This window comes from Bombus flavifrons, chromosome 4, assembly GCF_040668555.2.
Source record: "Bombus flavifrons isolate JBK064 chromosome 4, iyBomFlav1_principal, whole genome shotgun sequence".
In the NCBI taxonomy this organism is placed as follows: Eukaryota; Metazoa; Arthropoda; class Insecta; order Hymenoptera; family Apidae; genus Bombus; species Bombus flavifrons.
In genome coordinates, this window is record NC_138445.1 from 14,491,938 (window position 1) to 14,513,945 (window position 22,008).

The 22,008-nt window shown below is 34.4% G+C and overlaps 1 protein-coding gene and 2 long non-coding RNA genes across 14 annotated transcripts in view; 1 reads left to right on the top strand and 2 right to left on the bottom strand.

The window, feature by feature from the left end:
• Positions 1 to 648: 648 nt before the first annotated feature.
• On the bottom strand, positions 649 to 5,038 carry LOC138178680 (uncharacterized). Of its 4 annotated transcripts, none has more exons than XR_011172777.1 (4): positions 3,257 to 5,038; positions 2,479 to 2,927; positions 1,940 to 2,202; positions 649 to 1,850 (listed from the first exon to the last, which is right to left on the bottom strand). It is a non-coding gene; the product is annotated as an uncharacterized LOC138178680 (long non-coding RNA). The 4 variants fall into 4 exon arrangements; XR_011172776.1 differs by having other exon boundaries at positions 2,479 to 2,973; XR_011172775.1 differs by having other exon boundaries at positions 2,479 to 3,031.
• Positions 5,039 to 5,514: 476 nt separating this feature from the next.
• Positions 5,515 to 21,759, top strand: LOC138178681 (uncharacterized). Its single transcript, XR_011172779.1, has 5 exons — positions 5,515 to 5,652; positions 14,405 to 14,555; positions 17,386 to 20,047; positions 20,763 to 20,958; positions 21,032 to 21,759. It is a non-coding gene; the product is annotated as an uncharacterized LOC138178681 (long non-coding RNA).
• The window catches only part of LOC138178668 (kinesin-like protein KIF13A), a 174,936-nt gene continuing 163,977 nt past the window's right edge, over positions 11,050 to 22,008 (bottom strand). For 3 of the 9 annotated variants that reach the window (XM_069110768.1, XM_069110767.1, XM_069110771.1), the window contains exons 21-29: positions 19,776 to 19,793; positions 17,182 to 17,256; positions 15,417 to 15,568; positions 14,263 to 14,596; positions 13,646 to 13,911; positions 13,343 to 13,526; positions 13,052 to 13,249; positions 12,791 to 12,955; positions 11,050 to 12,559 (exon numbers count right to left, since the gene is read on the bottom strand). In XM_069110768.1, coding sequence (XP_068966869.1) covers positions 12,471 to 12,559; positions 12,791 to 12,955; positions 13,052 to 13,249; positions 13,343 to 13,526; positions 13,646 to 13,911; positions 14,263 to 14,596; positions 15,417 to 15,568; positions 17,182 to 17,256; positions 19,776 to 19,793 — 1,481 coding nt within the window. In that variant the 3' untranslated portion in view covers positions 11,050 to 12,470. Of the gene's footprint in view, positions 12,699 to 12,790; positions 12,956 to 13,051; positions 13,250 to 13,342; positions 13,527 to 13,645; positions 13,912 to 14,262; positions 14,597 to 15,416; positions 15,569 to 17,181; positions 17,257 to 19,775; positions 19,794 to 22,008 lie in introns of all 9 variants that reach the window. The other 6 variants (XM_069110775.1, XM_069110769.1, XM_069110772.1 and 3 more) reach the window with 3 other exon arrangements.

The window sequence follows — 22,008 nt, forward strand, 5'->3', positions numbered from 1 at the left end:
ACAGGTCTTTCTGGTTGTTTGGCGCCTTCGAAGTAGATGTAAAAAGATGTCTATGAAATCTGAAATCTGTCATTTTCATAGGTTTGATAATTACAGTGTTAGAGAGTGTTTTTATAAAAATATAGATTCGCATAAAACTTCGTAGTCTGGTAAATATTAGTATGAATACTTATACGTAATAACTAGTATATCAGAAAATATTGGTTTTTACAGATGAACGATAAGTTCATAAATTGGCATACGATATTACGCAGCTTCCATGATACAAGTCCCTTTTATATCGCCTCACTGTTCAATGTCTGTCGCTTACGTCTCTATCAAAAGGTACTCTTGTTTTTGTAATGGCTACGCGTCCTTAAGCTTATTCAGGCTCTGACCATGCTAACGTTAATTTGGAATTAAATTTATATACGTGGAGATATAATTCAAAAATTATAAGCTTCTTAGAGGACAGAATATTTAAAACGTTTCCTCATTGTCAGAAAGGAAACGATATAAAATGCTCTTATGACAATGAACGTAATAGTATTACTTGGACAAAAATACATTACCTTTACTTCATTGTCATTGGAACATTAAAAATGTTGAATTATGCTACTTTTGCGTCTTTCGCATTTTTCATTTTAGTGACTTGTAGATTACTTTCATATGCATAAGCTTTACTTTCTTAATGCATTTCAATCTTTCATCTATTAATTTCATAGAACAATTTCTCGTTATCTTCTCTATTAACAACATAAATAGTCGCATATTCTATATCTTTGTTCTACAATCATCCTACTTCCCCATAAACAATTTCCCTCGCTTTAACGATACTCTCTTTATACATTGGAATAACCATCGATTTCCAGTTCGATCATTAAACTTTTCCATCTATTTTCCTTTCTCCAGCCAAACGCCTCTATCGTCTAAGCAAGCGAACAAACGTTTCAACACGTCTGCCGTGTATTTTCAACGAGACAAAGGAGACAAAAAACGCGCAACCAGTAATTAAGTCTGATTATGGAACACTGGCAATTAATATCCCTGGCAATTAAGCAAGATGTTTTCCGCGAAACAGCGCTCCCGTCGCTGCTCATACGCGTCTCTGCCATAAGCTCAATCAGCGTGCACGTGCTCTAGATCCTACTAGCCTATATTTACAGTGACTAACAAAACTCATGTATTTACAGTGATTCACTTGACATTTGTCATAGAAAATTTGTACGATCGTATTATATGAATTATACGAAATATTTTGCAATTGAAGATTGCGCAGATGAGAAACACGATAGGCCACGTTCCTTATCTTTTACTGTAGCGCAGTTTTATCAATATAATCATGAGAGTCGCATCTCGTTATCGGTTAATTGGTGCAATATATATTTACAAAAAGTTTCTATGAGTATTCAAATACTTTCATGAGCAACAGCATGTCGACAATTATTTACGCCGACCAAGGTAAAGCTCGACGACGATGATTGTACAGGAATTTTACGCTTTACCATCGAGCAAACAACGGCTAAGAGGCAACTGTACAAGTGGCATATTAATTGCAGACATCTCATCGTGTCGCTCTATCGACGATGAAAAAAAGTTGCTCGAGTGCACTGGCTGTTTGCACTCTGTCCGACGAGAGATCTTTGTCGCGTCTCGGTTTTCTCGTGTAAGACGCACGGTTCTTCTTGCACCGGAACAAAAAGGACCTTGGAATCCTGTGGCTTGGTGTCACCGACATTCCCACAGGAGTCATCCTATTATATTTAAATTGGGCGAGCGTGCCTCACGCCCATATGCGAGATTGCTCGTACACGCGAGCACATATGCGAACACGTGAGCGTATACACTATCGTCCATAAGTATTTGGACACCTGGTGCAATTCGATCAGAAAGGTTGATATGTTTGTTATGTTTTCGAAATTTACGATCAAACAACGTTTTTCTGTCGTTTATTCTTTACCTCGTATCAAAGCTGGAATGAAATATACTCTGTAAAAATTTTTACTAAAGAAGGGTGTGTTGTATCTGCAAGGGTAGTTCCATGTTTGTCTGTGATGAATGGCTGATACTTCACGAAGTCCATACAAACTTTTAGAATGTGGTTGGAAAAACATATTTCAATTGCTTCAAGACCCTTAACATTGAACAGACACACTTGAAGTCACTTAACTCATAATAGGATCAATTTTCATCCGTCTTCGTGATTGCTCTTTTATTTGCGTTCTGGAACATTTAAAGAATATTATGTTCTTTTTTATTTAATATTGATTACTTGTTATCATCAATGTCCACTAATTGATGATAACATTCTGCTATCAGAGGTCAAATTTAGATTAATAGTTTTATTTGAGAAAAAGAGAGTTCTATATGAAATAAAATTCTAATCTCTCCTCTTCTAAATTTCTTATATAAATGCTTGCAACAATTCAGAAATGTCAGAATTTAAAATACTTATGAATGGTAGTGTACACCGCAGGTCAGAGCCACCGGCAAGCCCACCTATGTGAATCTTCTTCGATTTTCTTTCTTTCTTTTTTCCTTCGGAGCACGGAGTCGACAAAGGATGCACTTTCATTTGTCACCGAGCGATCCATGATCGCCGGAAGTGCGGAACGCTCGTCGTGACGCTGTCTGCGTTAATATTTATGCTAAGCAGCGTATAATCAACTAACTGAATTTTTGTTGGGCCTCGGGAGAAGCGTCTGATTGCTGGGCCACCTTTTTTGGGGTGCGAATTAGTCGAAATTGTTGATAGACGAAATAGGAAGTAGGACTACTTCGATAATTTTGTTGACAATGACTTTAGCAAAAATTTGTTTGGATAAACGTTGTATTGTTCGAAGAGGTCTAAAGGGATATTTGCTCTTCATTGACAAATTTGTACGTATGTTTTCCAGAATACGTATTTTTTATGCTTATTATATTTTGATACTTCACCCTCAAAAGATCTGTAATTTATAGTCGATTGTTCAATTCTTGTATTAAATGACGAGCCTTGAAGGAAACAATGATTGAATACCAAACATATGGTGCGTAATAATGAAGTATTTACCTAAAGGGGGGTGAAAAATTCTATAATCAATTCTTTTGCAATTAATTAATTAAAGTTTTGTACGACTAGCTTAGTTTAATTAGAATACATGGTTATATAATATAAAAATATAGAAAAACGGAGTGAGATAAAAGAGAAATATGTATATATATCCAACAACAGTACACACAGGCAGAACATTAAATTATACTTTTATTATATTCATAAAAATTAAAATGTACACACCTTATTGTTTAAGTTCATACTCGTATTAGCTTCTATGCAAGTATCGCAGTATGTATAATATTTAACAATAGAGGTATAGGTACTCTCGAGACGAGACGAGTTTACGAAAAGAATACATGAAATTTTTTATTTTGTTATTTCCTTGGGATGATACGGTATTTTGTAGCTTACTTCCGATAATTATTAATATTATTGACTGCTTATAAAATAATACTATTACACAATAAGTCATCTCTCGGTTTACGACACAGTTCCGGTGTGACTCCATTAAACTTATTTATTCGCTTCAGCCTTCACATGGCCCTACGAGATCGAAAAAAGTAGTATACGATACTCTGTCTCTGGCAATAAATGAGGGATACCGCGCGATTCCGCTACGAGTCCGCTACTAAATCAAACAAAGAATGATTAGCTTTTTTTCCTTTTTTTCGAAGAAATTACATGGAATATATCTCCTACCTATACTTTTATTTATTTTTTTTTCGTTAATGTATCATATATTTTTTTGCTTTTCTTACTTATCTGTCTTCACCGCTAAGCACGTCGTGCCACTAGTGCGTACGCCTGCGATCGGATGTGTGTGTGCGTGTGTAATACGTATGTGATTGTTGTGTGAGTAATAAAGGTTAAGAGGTGCTGCTCGAGATTGTCGCGAAATCGAAAGGAAACCTTCGCTTCGTAATAAACGCTATAGTAATAAAAATGGGTCCATTCGTGGTTAAGCGTGTAGGCTAACACGTGAAGATAGGTGCTGAAAAAATGAGGCGAGAATTTAGTTGATATATCTTGTGTGAGGTTTAAGTCAGATTAATGCTAAGGAGACTGCAATATTGATGGCAATAACGCGAGTTTGCATCGAGCCACGACTAAACTTAACTTCCATACAAGCACGTTCGTCGATGTAACGCGATCTTGTTTCCTTTTTCTCGGCTCTTTTAATCGTGCTCGGTCATGTTGTGTTGTGTTCATGTCCACGGGTGAGCAAGTGTGAGAAATGATCACACGATGCTTTCTGAAAGCGTTCTCCGTACAACGGCCACCGTAGCACCAGTGCGCGCGAAAAAGGTACGATGCTAATTCGATCGCTAACTATAATCTAAGTAATGGAATTTGAATCTTTCGTCATGACGACGTGTTAATTGTTTACTATATGTATGCGTAACACGAAATAAAAGTCGCCTAAGCGCCTCTGATTTATCTTACTTTTTATTTTACACTCCCGGCTTCGATCTTTACTTCGACCGCATTCGCAAACACTTATATCAATTCCTTGAAAGCCGATCACATTATTCGCATATTTTTCCATAACTGGTCCTCTTCATTGGTAATTCTTCTATTATGACTGATTGAGGTTAGAATTTTGACGCTTGATCGATCGGTGCTGTACTTCGATAATCGTTATTCGAGTCGATCTTTATCGACTGTTCCGCTTAATCGTAATGGACTATCGCGTTGCGTCGCGTCGTTTTCTTTTGAAGTTCTTTATTTTTTCGTGAAAATTGATTTGGAAAGTTTTTGTAAGTTTAATGATTCGTGTTAAGTTTTAGTTACTGATCGTATATTAGCGTGTTCTCGCGAACGTAGTCGAAGCAACGTATCGTTACAATATCAAGGCGATCTAAGTTCGATTGCTTGATGTTCTTTGCTATTTTGCATCTGATGCTACCATTATCAGGTAATAATTATTATTTAAATTTCTGAAGAATTTATTATAGAGCTGGTTATTTTATTGATCGTATTTGATTGAGTACTTTTTTCTACACTTTCAGGAAACTGTATTGTGTGAATTAATATTAATATTTTTATTAGAATAGTATTTAAAACATATTCAAGGTACCTTATTCCTTTGATTTTTCATCTTTTTGCTTCTTTTAATTTTTGATTTTTCTTTGTTCATAATGTGTAGTACATCCTTCTCATTTAAATATCTTTTGACCTCCAAGTATAAAACTGGTGAAATGAAAACTTTTAATTGTTGAACAAATTTGTTAAAACAACCTATCAACCAACTTTATATCAATCTACTAACCTTATATAAGCAAACATGCATTCGTATTGATGTTACGCCTGCTTTTTATGAAAATATCGAATGCAAGATTAATTTAAAGAATGTACAATGAAACTCTATAGACAGCGGTAAGTTTATTCACACACAGACTATTATTTATATTCATCTGCATATTTTGATTCAATCCATGTATTTTATCAATCCATTTATATTACACAGAGATAAATTTCTACAACTGTACATAGAATATTGACAGAAACGTTCCCATTTTGTTTTCGGCTCATGAATCTAAGGTTAAATGAATCGTGGAAGAGTAGAAAAAAGAATGATACAGCGGATCACTGTGATTAAAGTGAAAACATTCAGATAATTCGATCACGCGAACATGGTAATGGCAAAATGGCAGAACATCCCGCGAATCGTCCTTGCATCGTCCCATAGCCTTACATAAGACATCGTCCGAATAGATATCAGTTGAATGGGAACTGACTCTAAACGCGTTTTCTGCCTTTAATCACGCAATGCAAAAATAGGCTTTCCTATTTCCGGTTATCTAGTACCGGAGCGAGTGATACAGCGATCTACGGATCTACAGAGAATTCCCAAAATCCTTACAATCTAGTATCAATCGTTTTTTTTTTCTTATTAACTTTTCTCGTCCTACTCGTCCGAAGAGGAGTTCTACGTTATTACAGGGTGAATCCTCGATCAATCGGAATAAACGTACATGTATGCCATGCTCTTTTCTTTTCATGTGAATATTTTGATCGCTAGCGATCAATTTGAATGGGACAATACTAATTATGCTATGATTTGTTCAAACAAAAGTTACTTTGTAATTATGTAATTAAATTTGTTCTTTGTAACTGAAACGTTTATAATTTCCGATTATACATCTCAGTGATGTAACTAGTATTTAATATTCGAATGACTCAGTATACTGATATTCAAGTATTCAAGAATATTTAATCTTTATATTCTAGTATACCTCAGAATACAGAGTACCAATATTAAATTACTTCAGATTTCTGATATTCGAAATACTTGTACTACTCGAATACCCAAAAATACCGAATACTGATATTTATGTATTTAAAAATACCAAGTATCGGTATTCAACCCCATTAGAATACAGAATAATGATATTCAAATACCAAAAGTTACTGATATTATCGGTATTCGAGTGCTTGGATTATTAAATACCAATATCCCAGTACCACAAAACGTTGAATACCAAATATTTGAGTAATTTTAAACATCAATTGTTTAATATTTCAGAGGCAGTAATATCATATATCACCAATGCGCCTAATTCATTGCGTTAAGTACCGGTATTCAAATACATGAACGCGATCAACAGAGGTATCCAAGTATACTAGTATTAAATTCGTATAAAGTTATCGATTCAAACGTCTCATTGAAACAATAATTTTCAATAGCAATTGAAACAATAATTTACTCGATAGGAGACAATTTACCGTACAATTGTTCCCTATGAAGTAAATTAGAACAGAATACACACGTGCCTCCGAAGATCGAGGATTCGAGAAGGTACAATGAACGAAAATTGTACGGTCGACAATTCTATTTGGTCGCACCATGTTCGACGTACAGATTGATTCGATTTGCAATGTACAGAGTGTCGGTCTCGGTATCGCTAATACAATAACAACAATCAAAGGGATGATGGTGAGGAAAAATGGAGGTGGAGGGTGTCTGGAGTTATCGTGAAGCTGGTGCACATCGTAGCTACAATTTTCTTACAATACTGTGTCGATAAACGTCTAAATACCGGTGTGTGTGTGTCTGATGGCATCTTTTTTTCGTTTGCGCACATACCTCCTTTGTCTTTTGTTATTTGCTCTTTTTTTTTTACACATTATATTAAAATATAACACCAATCTCGACTCGCTTACATTATACATGTACATATGTGAGTTCTTATTATTTTTTTTTCTTTTGTTTCGTTTAATGTATTTAGCGATGATCGTTCGAACAGTCTCTCACCGTCAAGCGTTTTTAGAAGAGTTCCGAATTCAATATTAACATGCTCGCACTTCGCGTTTAATTGACGACACTGGAAAATGCAGGCTCCGCGGGTATAGCAATTAGGATTCTGTAGGAAAGTTTCTGGGCGATTAAGTGCAATTAAATATTATGTAGCAGTATAATTGATTTCCTTATATTAGTTTAGAGATCATCTTGCATTGTTTTATTATATTTTTATCGATTAAATATAAAATACTTTTTACTTGGATTATATTAACGTATGATAGAGTGGCAATCTTTTATTGTAATATTTCGGCATATCTCTTTCCCAATTTTAGAAACGATGGCTCTGAAACACTATTTTAGTGGTTATCACCCATGAATACAAATTTCGTATGTTCCTTCGTGTATCAAATTATTTATTTTATTTATTTCTCATCCTTGATTTCGATAATTTAGCACTTGGACCATTGAGAATTAAATGAATTTTAATTGATAAACTGTTGCCTGATGAAAAAAGGCATGTTTTATGTTCTCCCAATGAAAGCAATATAGTTGATAAATACTTTGTACGTTACTACACAATATTTAATACACCGTAAAGATATTTTAAATAAGTTTCTGGTAGACGTGCTGTTAAATTCTTGCTAACTTTCTTGGGAGAAAAGAAGTCAAAATTTTCCATTTTCTTTTTTACTGCTATCCTCTAGCATTTCGACTATTTAGTAGACAGATGTTTGTCAGTTCTCTGAAATTTGGAAACGCGAATAATTATACTTTAAGCCAATTATCAATCGTGTATTGGAGTACTTGTAATCAAAGTATTTAAGAAACCAAAGCACGAGAGTTGAGTTATTCAGATTATTATTAGAATTTGTAAACATTAATTTTTTCTCTAATTTATTACTCGTTAATATTTATCAATCACAGATTGATTATCGTTTATCAACAAGTATAACAATGCTCTGATGATTATATCGTAACACGAACATCTTCAAATTAATGACGCGATAATAAAATACCATATTACGATGATAAACAAATAAAAGAGAATGTAAAAGATATAGAAATATGTAAGTTCCAAGCTATGATTTTACAGCAAGTTAAAAATTCCAATTTCAAATTACCTTCGAATTACCTTCAATTTTTATCAACATAGTCTTCATGATCATATTATTCATAAATAAAAATATTCTCAAGTCTATTCCACAATTTGAAGTACAAAGCAGACGTATAATTTAGAGTACAGATTTAACTTATTAATTAAAAGTACTCAAATACCTCCTCGACTCACACTTCCCAAAAATGGTTTACGTTTTTAAAATCCTTCGGCATAACACGTTCACCATTGTCTCGCGAAACTTTCCACAAATAACGAAGAAGATTTGTTTTCTTTAGTTGGAGCTTATGCCAGAGCGAACGTTACGCTTTCTGAGAAGTCCAGCCAAAATGATTAGCCTGATGGATGCGTAAAATGGTACCGTGCACAAGTCGCGCGTATGCAATCGGCAGCAGTGCGAGGGTAGAAAAACGAGGGAGCAGCGTAAAACAGCAAAAGATTAGTCTCACAGCCTTTTTATAGTTAGGAGAATCGATTAGATTACAGGGCGTTTTATTTTACGTCTTGTTACTTTTTTTTTTCTTTTCTTTAATACTCTGAAAAAAATGGACCCGTGCGACCCTTTGTTTCAACGTTGTTCATTTATTTTACTTGTTCGCGTCTTCGTCTCTTTCTTTCATCATTTTATTCGTTTCTTTCTCACTGATTTTCGTTTGGAACTTAGACCGTGTGTTGTGTGTGTTTGTCTGTGGCTGCAGCAGCTTTGCTTTCAGATGAAAGGGATAATGTTAAACTCGGAAGTCTTCCAGAGACATTCGTAAAACCGATTGGTCGAAAATATTATTCTAGGATCCGTTAGGGTACAAAGTATAGTTGTTGAACGATTATCATATTAGATAATTAATAACGATAAAAATGGACATTGTCTTATCGTGGGATGGAATAGGCTGTGTAAGCTCCGTCGATGCTAGATGCTCCACTGCGAGATATAATTGGAAATAAACAGACAAAATTAATAAAAAAGAAAAGAAAAACACAGAAAACGAAAGTAATCATATATGTACAATTTTTAGCTATTACAATAAAATTAGTTAATTATTAGAAAATATTTATAAGCAGACGATCGAACATTTTACAATTATTAGAAATTAAATTTTACTATCTTTCAATTCTATGTATGTATATAATTTCTCATCGTAACGATAGCGGGGAAAAAGAATCTAAGAAAAAAGAAAAAAAGAACAGAAAAGTGTAACGCGGTGTCTGAAACTTAAAAGAGACTTTATTAATCCTATATGCCAGGTAGGCATGTAGCATCACTGTGACATTTGTGAGTCTTAATTTTCTTTCATCATTAATATTCTTGAATTACCAAAAAATGGACAGAGATACCTTCGCCCGCGGCGTTTCCCTTTCGTGTAAAATACGCGTTCGTATTTTTATCTTTACCAGCTTTACTTCGTTTATTCTATTCGTTTATGATAACACGCGTGCACACGAAAGCAACAACCGCAAGTCTCTCGTCTTTTAATCGCCGTATGACCAAGGAAACGTCGCGTCGCAGGCGAGAGTTTATTATTTATATTCAATAAGTATTACATACAGTAATATATGTTCATTATTGATAGCGTTTAGTATTGTTCTAATTGGACAGAAGTTGTTGTTCTTGTTATGGTTATTTTTTTCTTTTTTTTTTTTTTTTTTTTTTTTGGTTGACGTTCACAATTTGGGCGAATTTTCTTTCTTTCTTTTTTCTTTCTTTTCTTTCGTTTCTTTACGATTATATCTTAATCTTTATGATGATTAATTAGCTTCCTTTATTCGACGTTCATTTCTTCGTTACACGTTTAACCTTTTTTTCCCCCCAACTTTCTTTCTATTTTCGCATCTTTCTTGTACTCCACACGATCTATTCGATAAATTAAAAAAAATATGCGATACCGTCGTTTGATTTTTCTCTTATACGCGACACCTTTGACCATCTATCGCCGTTATATCTTCTCACAGTGCTTTACTTATCTCCTTCTTCTTCTTCTTCTTCTTCGCTTCTTTTTTTTTTTATTTAGTTCATTGTCGAACGAGAAATCAGTATCGTCATCGTCGTACTGAGCAAAAATCACGTTTGAAATGTATCAAATATATATACATATATGTATATTAGAGTCGTTTCGCGGTGAAAATTCAGCCAAGAATCAAGAAGAGTCAAGTGCAACGAATCGTGGACAATTCGCCACGATAAAGAACAGAGAAAGAAAGAAATAACGTCGAATCAACGCAGTCTGACGTGACGCTAATTCAAGATACGATCAAGCAAGCTCGTGTGTTTCTTCATTTTCTTTAATTCGATCTCTACTATCTAAAACTTACGAATCTAGTATTGCGACCCTATGTGATCGTGTTGCACTCAGAGATGATTCACATTAGCCAGTGAATCGATTGTTGTGAATCAATGCCAGCATTGGACAACAATTACTATGTAATTAATAATTAATGATTACAATTAATTGTCATTGTGACATTGATGAAAATTTCATTCAACTAAGTGTAATCACAATTAACGATTAAAATTGCTATTTAATCTTGGAACACTATAATGTAATATTGTATTCTCAATCGTCTTTTGTTATGAACATTTGTAAGAAACGTTGACTTTTTTATTATCCTTGCTCTGTGGATCTTTTTGCACGATATTTTAGCAATTAATAATATTAGTGTACGATATTGTTTTTTTATGATGATTGTTTTTTATGATTTTATAATATACAGAAACAGATAAATTTCGCTTGTTTTATCAACAAACTAGTTGCTGTTACGCAAGAATAACTTGTGTCTAAATTATTAAGATTTTAATCGATCGATGACCAACACTGACAATCACTTACGACAGAGACGATAGCCAATGTGAATTTCTTTTTTTATCTTCAATTTATATCGTCATGCAACACGCACAGTTTCTTCCATACACTTTTGCGCCGTATAAATTAATTGCGTGTCATGTTCGCGTTAACAACGTAATGCTGGACAGAGGACAATAATTGTATGTTACAATAAAAAGGAACTTAACAGATTGCGCTAAAAAAATACAATATATATGAAACAATTGTATACATATAAAATCTTTAAATAATCTACGCAACGCGGTAAATTCGTGTCTCATGAAAAGAATCATCATCTTCGCATTTATTTTAGTTTTTGGCCGTCCCGTGTGATTTATTCCTCTGTTGGCTACATCTCCATTATTTCAAATTACCGGCCCGGCAATTTTGGAGAGTGTCTTTCATATTCTGTCTATTTATATATATATTCACTGGCAATTTCCATAAAATTGCCAAATTGTTATTTCTTTTTTTTTATTTTAATTCATATGATTATTGTACATATTGTAATATATTTAATATTCGTGTCGATATTTATTCTGTTTCTTTTTCTTTTCTTTTAAATGCAATCGGTGCTTAGAAATTATGGAATATTATTGTTTAAAACGAGCCTTGATTTACCACCAATGGTAGAAGATTACGATCAAAATAACTGACTCTGTTTTTCCCTATTTCTTCAATTAGTATTAAAAAATGTACAATTAATACGTGAACTAAATGATGCTTCCTCTTATGTAAAAAGTAAATGGCTCATCATCCCAGTCGTTAAAATTAAAAGTTTTTTGTGGAATGCTTACAAATTATATATATATATACTATATATATATTCGATTGAACATCGTTCGCTGACTTTCGATACGCAAAGACGAAACTTTTCTTCGTATCGATGTTTCTTGCGCTTTTTGTTTAATACTCATTCTCTCTCACTCTTTCTCTCTCTCCCTTTCGCGCTATACTCGCTCTCTCTCTCGCTCTCGCTATGCTACTGAAGATGCGAAGTAGTTGTAGATACTATGCTTTCAGAACAGCATGTTCTGTTCGAGAAAAAAAAAACACCAGAAAAAAAGTTTCTTTGACAGAACGTCCCATGCTTTGTGTGATACACATTACAATGACCTAATATTTCAAGTAATATTTATAAGTATTAATTAATCCATAACTGCCCTAATGTCTAAGGGACTGAAACACTGCTGCTACACATATCATAGGCATGTAGCAATTAGGATATTTAGTGGCTTATTAGTAGAACGAAGTTACTGGTGAAGCGGCGTTGTGATCCGTTTACTTGCCCCGTGGAGAAGATCGCGTGCCTGTCGTTGAAAGGCCCTCCCCTCGGCTTCGACTTCGGTGCAAGGAATGTAAACCCTCACCTGGAGCATTCGATTATATATTGGCATAAATTTATAATACTTCAAAGCACTCGGAAGACGTAATATTTCTAAGTTTTTGCCAGGTTTGTATTAATTTCGCTACGTCGTACAAGTTTATCTTCTCGTTTGCAGAGTTTATCTTCGAATTTAATAGAAAGTAGTTGATTATTTTGTAGTAATTGCAAATTAAGTTATTCTGTTATAGCTTTTTATATAAAATATTCTTCGTACCTCTGCTGACGCTTCGACGCATCGGTGCAGGTTGAGGGACAGAGACATAGTTTCTAAGTGCTCGCCCACGTTTGTCCTGAATTAGTTTGTCCACTTTAACGAAGATACCGCATTTCGGTCGACACGTGAAGTACCTATGGCCATTCACAGCACCATCGTTTTTACCTGTAACAATAAAATTAATTTCCTCAACTACTTTTCTTTTTTTTATCTATTAAAAACGTTTTTTAGAAACGTGAAGATAATAAAAGCAAACGTTACCTGTTGGGGCATCGAGTTCAACTCCTATCCACGTCCCAGATGCAAACTCTGTTGGACCAACGTACGCTATGACACCAGAATAGCTGTATGGACGAACCAGCACCGATTCACCAACTATAACCCAATCCGGAAGCGGAGTTTCGACTCTACTTAAGTCGTGTCTCGATCCGAAAGCTGAACTCTTGTCGCTCACGTCGTCTATTAAATTTTTATAGAAACAGAGGCGAAATTTTATTAAAGATTCGTTAACAAACGCTAGTTAGCTTGTTGCTATCAATAATTATTATTTACCATCGATTCGTTCAGAGGAGCTGTTGTCACCGTTTTCATAGGGAATGTTAGGTTGCATTGATTGTTCGAGTCGTGCTGCTGCTTTGCTCTCTGAAACTTGTGGACGGACCATGGGGAATGAAGCCCTGTGCTGAGAACTCGTAGGCCTTCCTGTGCTAGTAGAAGCTTTTCTTCGACGTACGACCTGTAATCATCAGATTAACATTATAAGATTAGTCGATTTAATTTGACATATTAGTCAATTCGACACGAATAATGTACGCGATATATATGTTCGTTCAATAGCTTAAATATTAATATTACCTTTCCTGGTGGTAGCTTCGTGTGTACAACCGAGCTACCCTCCAGAGGGCTGTCTTCTCCAGAATTCGATGCCTGACTAATCTCCATGTCGCTTTTCCTTCTGTTGCTCAAACCCTGGCTTGGTATATCCTTCTTCTGACAATGAGTAGAACTTGTACGCGACACATTGGTATTTGCATCGCCATCGCTTTTCGTCGAAGAAACCGGACTGTCGATGTCTGCGTCCATGTAGGCACCTGTCTCGTCTAAGTTCTTTCTAGTATGCTCTGCAATGTACAAGAGATCCATTTTACATATATGTTTGTATGTTTATAAAATTAAAAAAAAAATATTAAATCAATGGGGAAAGAAACTATATACTAAACGTTTTCTAAAAACGGATTTCAAATTTCTTACAAATGCATAAAGGTCTATCAATCCCTGGATTTTAAGTAAATCTGAAATAGCAAACAATAATCTGCAAACTCTTCTGTTCTCATTAAACTGTTAAACTTCGACTATTCTATTTCTTCTTCCCCTATTACGATACAATCTCTCAGCAACTATTTCACGCGACGCTCATCTTAACAAAAATGTATACTTTAAGTATTTGCTCTTTGGAGAGCCATTCAACTAACCCTCGCCGCAAGTGTTCTCCATCACGTTCAAGTTGCCCAACGCGTTAGTCACTTCACCCATATATTCCTCCGGCGTTTCCTCCACCAGTGAGCTGTCCATTCTCTCTGGTTTCTTATAATCCAATAGATTTCTGTATTCCAGGTCTGGTGTCTCGTCCACGCTAATAGATTTCACGGAGATGGAGTCCTCGGACGTGAGATTGGTCGTAGACACCGCTTGTGAACCGTAGCCGCTGCTGCTCATGCTTGGCGTGTTGATCTTCGTCGATTGAAGTTCGACAAGAGAATCCAGTGTGCGTGAAGAAGTTAGCGGTTTTACTGGTTTCGCCGGTGCCTGAATGTAATCGCGTGTGATTTGATTGTGACAAAGATGATATCGTGGAACTTAATAACTTTTTTCTAATCGTAGACAAAGAGGAGAAACAATTGTACTTGATATTTCTCGACGATTTGTTCATTTTTATACCTGTAGTAGTATTTAATCGTATTTGTATTTTTGTATCGTTTCTTTTCACGGATTCGGATCTCTATATACAGATACAATGTTTCTTCTCTAAACAAAGTTAACAATTTCACTGTCTGCGATAGATGATTTTCTAATGGTTAAGCTTTCTAAGAATTGCTTTTTAAAAAATTAATTATTAGAATCGTTCGCCAACATATGAATAAAAACTTCGTGGTATCGTTCTTTCAAAAGAAAATAGAAATACCACAATTTTTGTTACGTTTACTGCAAGAGCGTATCTGACCATAGACGATCCGTTTTCACTTTACTTGTATGCTCTTCACGTTTTATGGTTCAACCGCGTAAGCTCAAACAACACATTGCTATATCTCTCAATCAGTGTTCCTCTAAGTTCAAATTCATCAAATTTTAAAACTGCATAGAAATTATTCAGATAAATGATAAGATATACGATATACGAATAATAAATAAAATATATTTTTACGAAGATGATCGAATCTAGCAAAAATTTCAAAGCTTAACTAAAACTGTAGAAACTTCAAACTTAAGACTCGAAATTGTAATTTGTTATATATAAGTGTTTTTTTTTTTTTAAATAAAATACAAATATATTGATCACGTAACAAAGACAACGATTCAAATATAAACTATTTCCAATGTATTTTCGAAATTTAAGAACGCGTACTACCTGGTACGAGTCATATTCCGAGTAATCAGCGTCGCTCTTCTCTTCGTCCTCGTCGTGTACGGGCGTCGACAACTGGTTGCCAGTGTTCGATGTTTCCTCGTGCAGAGTGGTCATTCGTAGACCCAATTTGCCACCGACCATATTCGGAGATGCTAAAAACGAACATTATCAAGTCAATAAGAGTCGCATGTGATTATATCGCTCTTGCGAAGACTGTGAGAAATTGTAAAGAATATCAGGGCCGATCTGGCCACCGTGAATAAAGAAAAATTGATTAAAGGTGAAGGGAAGAATCGATTGATTTGTGATTGCTCGTTTATTTAGATTTATTCCTTCTTTTGGGTTCCAACATATCAAACATCCATTTAATCGGGTTTATGATCACACTAAAAGGTGCCAGGTCGGTTCTGATACACATTTATCAGTGATTGCAATAATATCGAACAAAAGGAATGTGGTCCATGCTGTTCCTAAAGAAAAACGAAAAAAAAAAAGAATGAAAAGGATAAACGGGTATATTCCACGTATTCGACGATTTCTTTTTCTAATTAAATTATCATTTATCTTTTATTCTTTATTCACAAAGTGTCCTTGTATTATTGTCTTGTTGATGTTGCGTTCTGTACGTTTTTGTACGTATTTACAAATTTCCCGTAATTTGCATAAAAATCCACAGTCTATAATTAGTACTTGCGTAATTATCAAAATGTTTTCGGTCACGTGTCTCATCCTATACGCTAATTTCGTGTATTGATAATGTTCGACTATTTCTCGTCTTCCACCTAACAATATATTTCTTCGTTTTACTTCTGATAAAACATGTGTATTTCTATACGTGTCAGAATGATCCATGTGAGGCCAAATTTTGTACTCGAGAATCGAAGTAAGTGCTCGAAATGAAGATACTATAAAGATTTGGAAGATCCAAGCACATAATACGTGGAATATAAGGCAGCCTGGAAGAAACGTAAAACAGAGGGTGAGAAAGGTACCGTATGGTAATCGAAAGCGATAAAACATCGAACACATACGGAGACTATGCACTGCGGCACAGTGAGGCTGCAGTTTCGATAAAGGACAATAACTACGGAGAAAAATGATAAATACCGAAGAAAAGAAGAAAAAGAAAACGAATCGTGATTCTTATCGATATCTGTTATCGTAGTGCTACGTAATAATCGAAATAAGGAGTAAGGAAACGAAACGATCTACTAATCACTACGAGAATGATCGAATGGACTCTTTCAAACTCGCCACATTGATTTAGAAAATCGACGATTTCAGAAATTCATTAAATTCAACGAATATGAAGCTTTAATCCTTTCTCCAGTAAATTAGCTTCTAGAAAAATTCTAATATTTAGCAGTGTCCATCTACTGATACTATTGTTAGCTTCGTTGCTGAATGTGAAAGCTAAGAGTATGAAATTCTACCTTATCACTGATGTATACGTTGTTACTATTCTATTATTGAAGCAGAAAGATAAGACGTTTGATAGAAAATATTGGAGAAAGGCTTAAATTGCATCAGAAATGAATAGAGGAAATTTCTTTCCTTAAAATATCTCCCAACTTTTTTTCCAGCTGCGTTGAACCCCTGGAAAATACCATTTCGATTCTTTCAGAGGTGAGGATCCATAGATCTCGCATTCTTACGAAAGATACGAAATTCCCGCGAGAATTTACACGAATAATTTGAAATAAAATCGATGAATTCTCGTGGCAATGTCAGTTCGAAAGAGCCATCAACAGCGAGTGTCACCTACACTTGGCAGAGGTGGATTGTTGCAGACGTGTCAATGAGTTGAGATTCAGGTTCAAATTCAGGAAGGTTGGTCTCGCTGAAAGGAGATAGACGTACTGATTACACGGCACTCGGTTTTTCTCGTCGATCGCTAAACACTACATTTTTGTTCTCCTCTTAATGGCGAGCCTTCGACAAAACCTTTCTTATTTTTCTTTCTTTGCAGGCTTGTCACGTGTGATCGATCATGCCTGTAGGCTAGAAGACACTTGATACAATCAGGCAAACCAGATCAGCGTACGATGTACACCTTTTGCGTCTCATATCGAAGATATTCGTGTCGACAGCAGTTATTACAGCCGCGTACAAATATTTGTAAAATTTAGTAGAAAATATTGCAGAGGTACAATTTCAAATCGTTTCTTCGTTGCTTTTTCATTTTGAGATTCTTTGTACACGTGAAACGATTTAACTCGCCATTCTTTAACCAATCCAAAATGCACCGATACGTTAATTAAAACTCGAAATATATTTTTCCTAATCTTATTCGAGAAAATATTTGTTAGGAATCTTCTAAAATTCAAAGTTATTTCGTACGATTAGAAATGTCAATTTATCCAGAGGAATCTAATTTAGAAATATCATTAACGAAGAGATCTGATCGTAATTTATGATCTCATATGCATCGTGGATTTGTCATAAAGTATGCTAACGATAGCATATTATTAGTTTAAAGTCAAAAGTGGTATTGATCTCGACCTCTTCTCAATGCGGTATCTTCCTTGGATTTTTACTGTACAGTCGATAGCATTAAATATGTAGACTCTATCCTCCCGCGAAGCATGCTTCACTATGGCCGAAACAATAATCTCATGCAGTACTAAATTACTCTTAATTTTGCCCCCTACACCATTCTCAACTTGTCTGCTTGTATTTCTTCGCTTCGTTCGACTTTAAACTAATTCTTCCTGCGGATAAAGAAAATGGGTCTTTCATTATAAAGAATAGTTGGCTAAATTCTTCTTCCAAATACGAATAAATATTTATTCCCTTCTTTGAAATATATCTTCCCATTTTCTTAGTTACTTGTAAGTTTCTTCCTTCTTCTTCGCTTCAATGAAAAACAATTTAGTTGCTTTAATTAATTAAGACCAACGATATTATTTAATTAAGGAAATATTCATAATACAAAAAAGAAAGATCCTGAATTGTTTTTCAGAAGCACGTCCACCTAAATCATTAATCAATAAATATTTATATATATATATATGTACACATATATGATACAGTTACCCTACGTCTGTTTCTAAAATATCGCTTAATAGCACATTCACAGGTAGAGACAGTAAAAGTAGAACAACTTTACAAGCCATCTTATTCGTCTTTCTCAATTTGTTCCTTTTTACTCTTCGACTATAATTCGATCATGATAGAAAAAAGAAAAACATCTTATGCACGCTGGTTCACTCTTAAATTCAGTCTTAAAACATAGATACCAATATCGATAACTCGTCGAACGTTACGAATTTTTTTTCTTATCTCAAACTTCGACGAGTCGTCGATAAAAAGAAGAGAAAGATTTAAAAAAAAAGTAAGAAAAAAGAAAAAGATAAGAAAAACAGAACTAGAGAAATCGTTTCTATTCTAGTAAAAAACTTTTGCGAAAGAATTGTTCAAATACCCATGCTTTTCGACTGCGATTCGTGATATAGTATAGTATAGATTATAGATAGTCATAGTCGTGATATACAGTGCTAGTGAACATGATTTCTACGCATGGTGATCTCTGATAGATACTGCGATAGACACGAGAGAAGATCGTTCTTTCATCTTGCTTTTGCAATGCGTTGACGTGACTTTCGTTAAGCGTCGATCATGATCAGCAACGCAGACAAATCATCGTGTAAAAGATGTGAGCCAAAGAGAAACAGTCCGCATGAACATAGACGAGCCGATATATGCTTGCTTAGAGGCACACAAGGAAACGCATTCGGCATGCAACAGTAAAATCGTGAAACTAAAACAGCATTTGCTCTCGTTGCAATGAAACAGCGTTCGACACATAGACACATAGACAGAGAAGGCATCAGCAATTTTCAGAACTAGAGTTTAGGTCATTTGAAGCGAAATATTCGTAATACGATTTTTATTGAAAATGACAACGTGAGTTCACGCTCGCCATCTATATGCAGATGCGCTAGTTACAATAAATAGTAACTAGAACATAGTTCTAGATACAATCGATAGATTTAATCGATAGGTTTAAGATGTCTTTTGTTTTTATCCCTAGTCCATGTGTATTACAATACACATAATTTGATTATGATGCTATGATAATAAGAGCTTGAAACAAATAGAAAATCATGAAAATCTTGTATTCTCTTTGATGATATGAATCACTCCTGGTTCTGAACATTGCTAGGATCACAAAAAAAAAAAAAAGAAAATAGAAGTGAAGCACCATCGACACACTATATACACATATATATATATTTAAGGCGCACTGGAAGAACTAAAACAACAGACAGACTCAACCACTCACGAGACATATTTATATACTAAATCGTCACTGCCTGTTACGGCATCAATCAAATATCAATCAAGACTCCATTTTACCTGAGTTCAGAATGGAGCCTTGCGTGGGCCGAAATAGTTGTAGAAGTAGTAGACGTAGTGTTATAAACAGAGGAACAGAGATATAAGTTGCGTATTATTGATATAATCGCTTGGACTCGTTCGTGTTAATTTTGCTACAAAATTCTGCTGATTATCAATAAGGCTCGTTAATTAACGTTATCAAAGAGGCTCTGTAACAAGTGGTGGAGCTTTTTTTGTAAATATCGCTGCTAATAAACGCTATAGTAAAGGCGGATCTGAAGAAAAAAACAGTAGGTCGTTTTTCTTTTTACCATGCTCAACTCTCTTTAGGCCCGCCCCTCTCTCTCCCTCTCTCTCTCTCTCTCCCCTTTCTTGCATGATATCACGGTTCATGTGATTTTTTTTTACTAGGAAAGCTTTAATAAACGTTGCTAAATAGTGGCAAAAATCGTGCGTAAAAGTTGAACATAGCGTGGTGACATAACAGTATGATAGAAGCTGTAAATAGAATAAATACGAAGTTCCAGTGTGTAGTGGTAATTCACTAAGAGGGAGATCGGTTTTACCAAACATCGTTAAGGAGAGTGATCGATCTGTTTGATCGTGTCTGTTCTAAGTGATTGAGCGATTTCCTTGTATGGTGTTCTTCTTTTTCATAGATAGAATTTAGTGGAATTTCATAGAATTTTTATTACTTGGAAATCTCATTTTTTTTTATATTAGAAATATTATTTAATATTATTTGATATTAGAAATATTAGAAGCTTCATCGTTTCCAAGAAATCTAATAATTTCCTAAAAAATAATATCAGTGAATTAACAAATAGTACGGTTTGTTATCGAGTATTTTCTGAAAATTTCCATTAAAATATTGCAATATTTTGATCTATCATAAACGCAAAGTGTACCAAAAGGTTGAAAATTGAGAGCACGTGTAACGCTTCTGTAAACAAATATAGAGAAAACTCTTTTTATTTTAAAGATAGTAGTAAATTTGATTTCCAGTGGACACGATATAAGGAAACGCTGACGATGGATGACATGAAATCTCAATAATAAAAACGAACGAAAAAGGAAACGGATGAAATGAACATCTTCCATTATTCAGAAACAACATATCTAATACCAAAGGAGGACATAACAGTGGAATTTTAAGACAATCAAAAACTAGGGCAAATCTTAGAGTGATTATCATGGCAAGGTGGTATATTTATAAATATATATATGTATATATGTATAATATATTAAGAAACATTGCATAAGCCACATTTCAGAAATGAATGAATAGACTTTTTTTCGTCGAATATAATTCAAGAAAGCAAAAAATCAAGGCAACGAGAAGTGATCGTAAAACGTATGTCGATATATTATTCTAAGACTAAGGTCCTCAAAACACAGTGCCATTAAAATTTATCAAAGCGTTTAAATATTATTAATAATTCAAATTGTGATTTAAGCAAACTAAGATGTTGCATTCAATCAAATGATGGATTCGCATAAGATTATAAGTCATAAAGATATCCAAACAAAATTAGAAAAAAGAAAAAGGAAAAGAAAAAAGAGAGAGAGAAAAAGAACTAAAACGTCGAAAATTAAAATTCGTTCGAACTTTTAATGTAAAGTAGCAATCCATTTAGCGTAAAATTCTGCGCTCAGGTAGCAAGCTCTGTTGTCGATCATAGAGCAGCGTTAATAACGAAACAAAATAATATTCGTTTACTAAATTAGCTACGCCTTCATCAACATCATGGCAAAAACGCTTGCGTAGCAAAAGAACTCTCTTGCAAGAAATCTTGGGAATTACCTCTTTGTTGGCGTGCTTATGGTAGCACCGTTGGAGATATTGTTAAAAGTTATTATGAACAATAGTAACATGTTAATTCTATTGCCATTACACAATCAAAGAATTAAGTGATATATGCAATCGATCGAATTAATAAAATGGATTACTACAAAATGAAGGGTGAACTAATGAATGAGAAAATGAATTGTATGAGTGAATATTTTGTGTGAATAATAATAAAAAAAAAGAATCCTTCGTTTATCGTTTATATTAGCTTCTAACTTGAGTATTAATCAAAATTTCATTTATCTTCTATGATTTCATAAATTATATATTCTTCCAAAATTGTTCATTGTTACCAACGTTAAATATCAAGCATATAATTATATCATACACTTTCAGTTGGATGTGCAATTAAGAAATCATAGAACGTATGATCGCTGAATTTGTTGTTTGGAAATGTTTCGT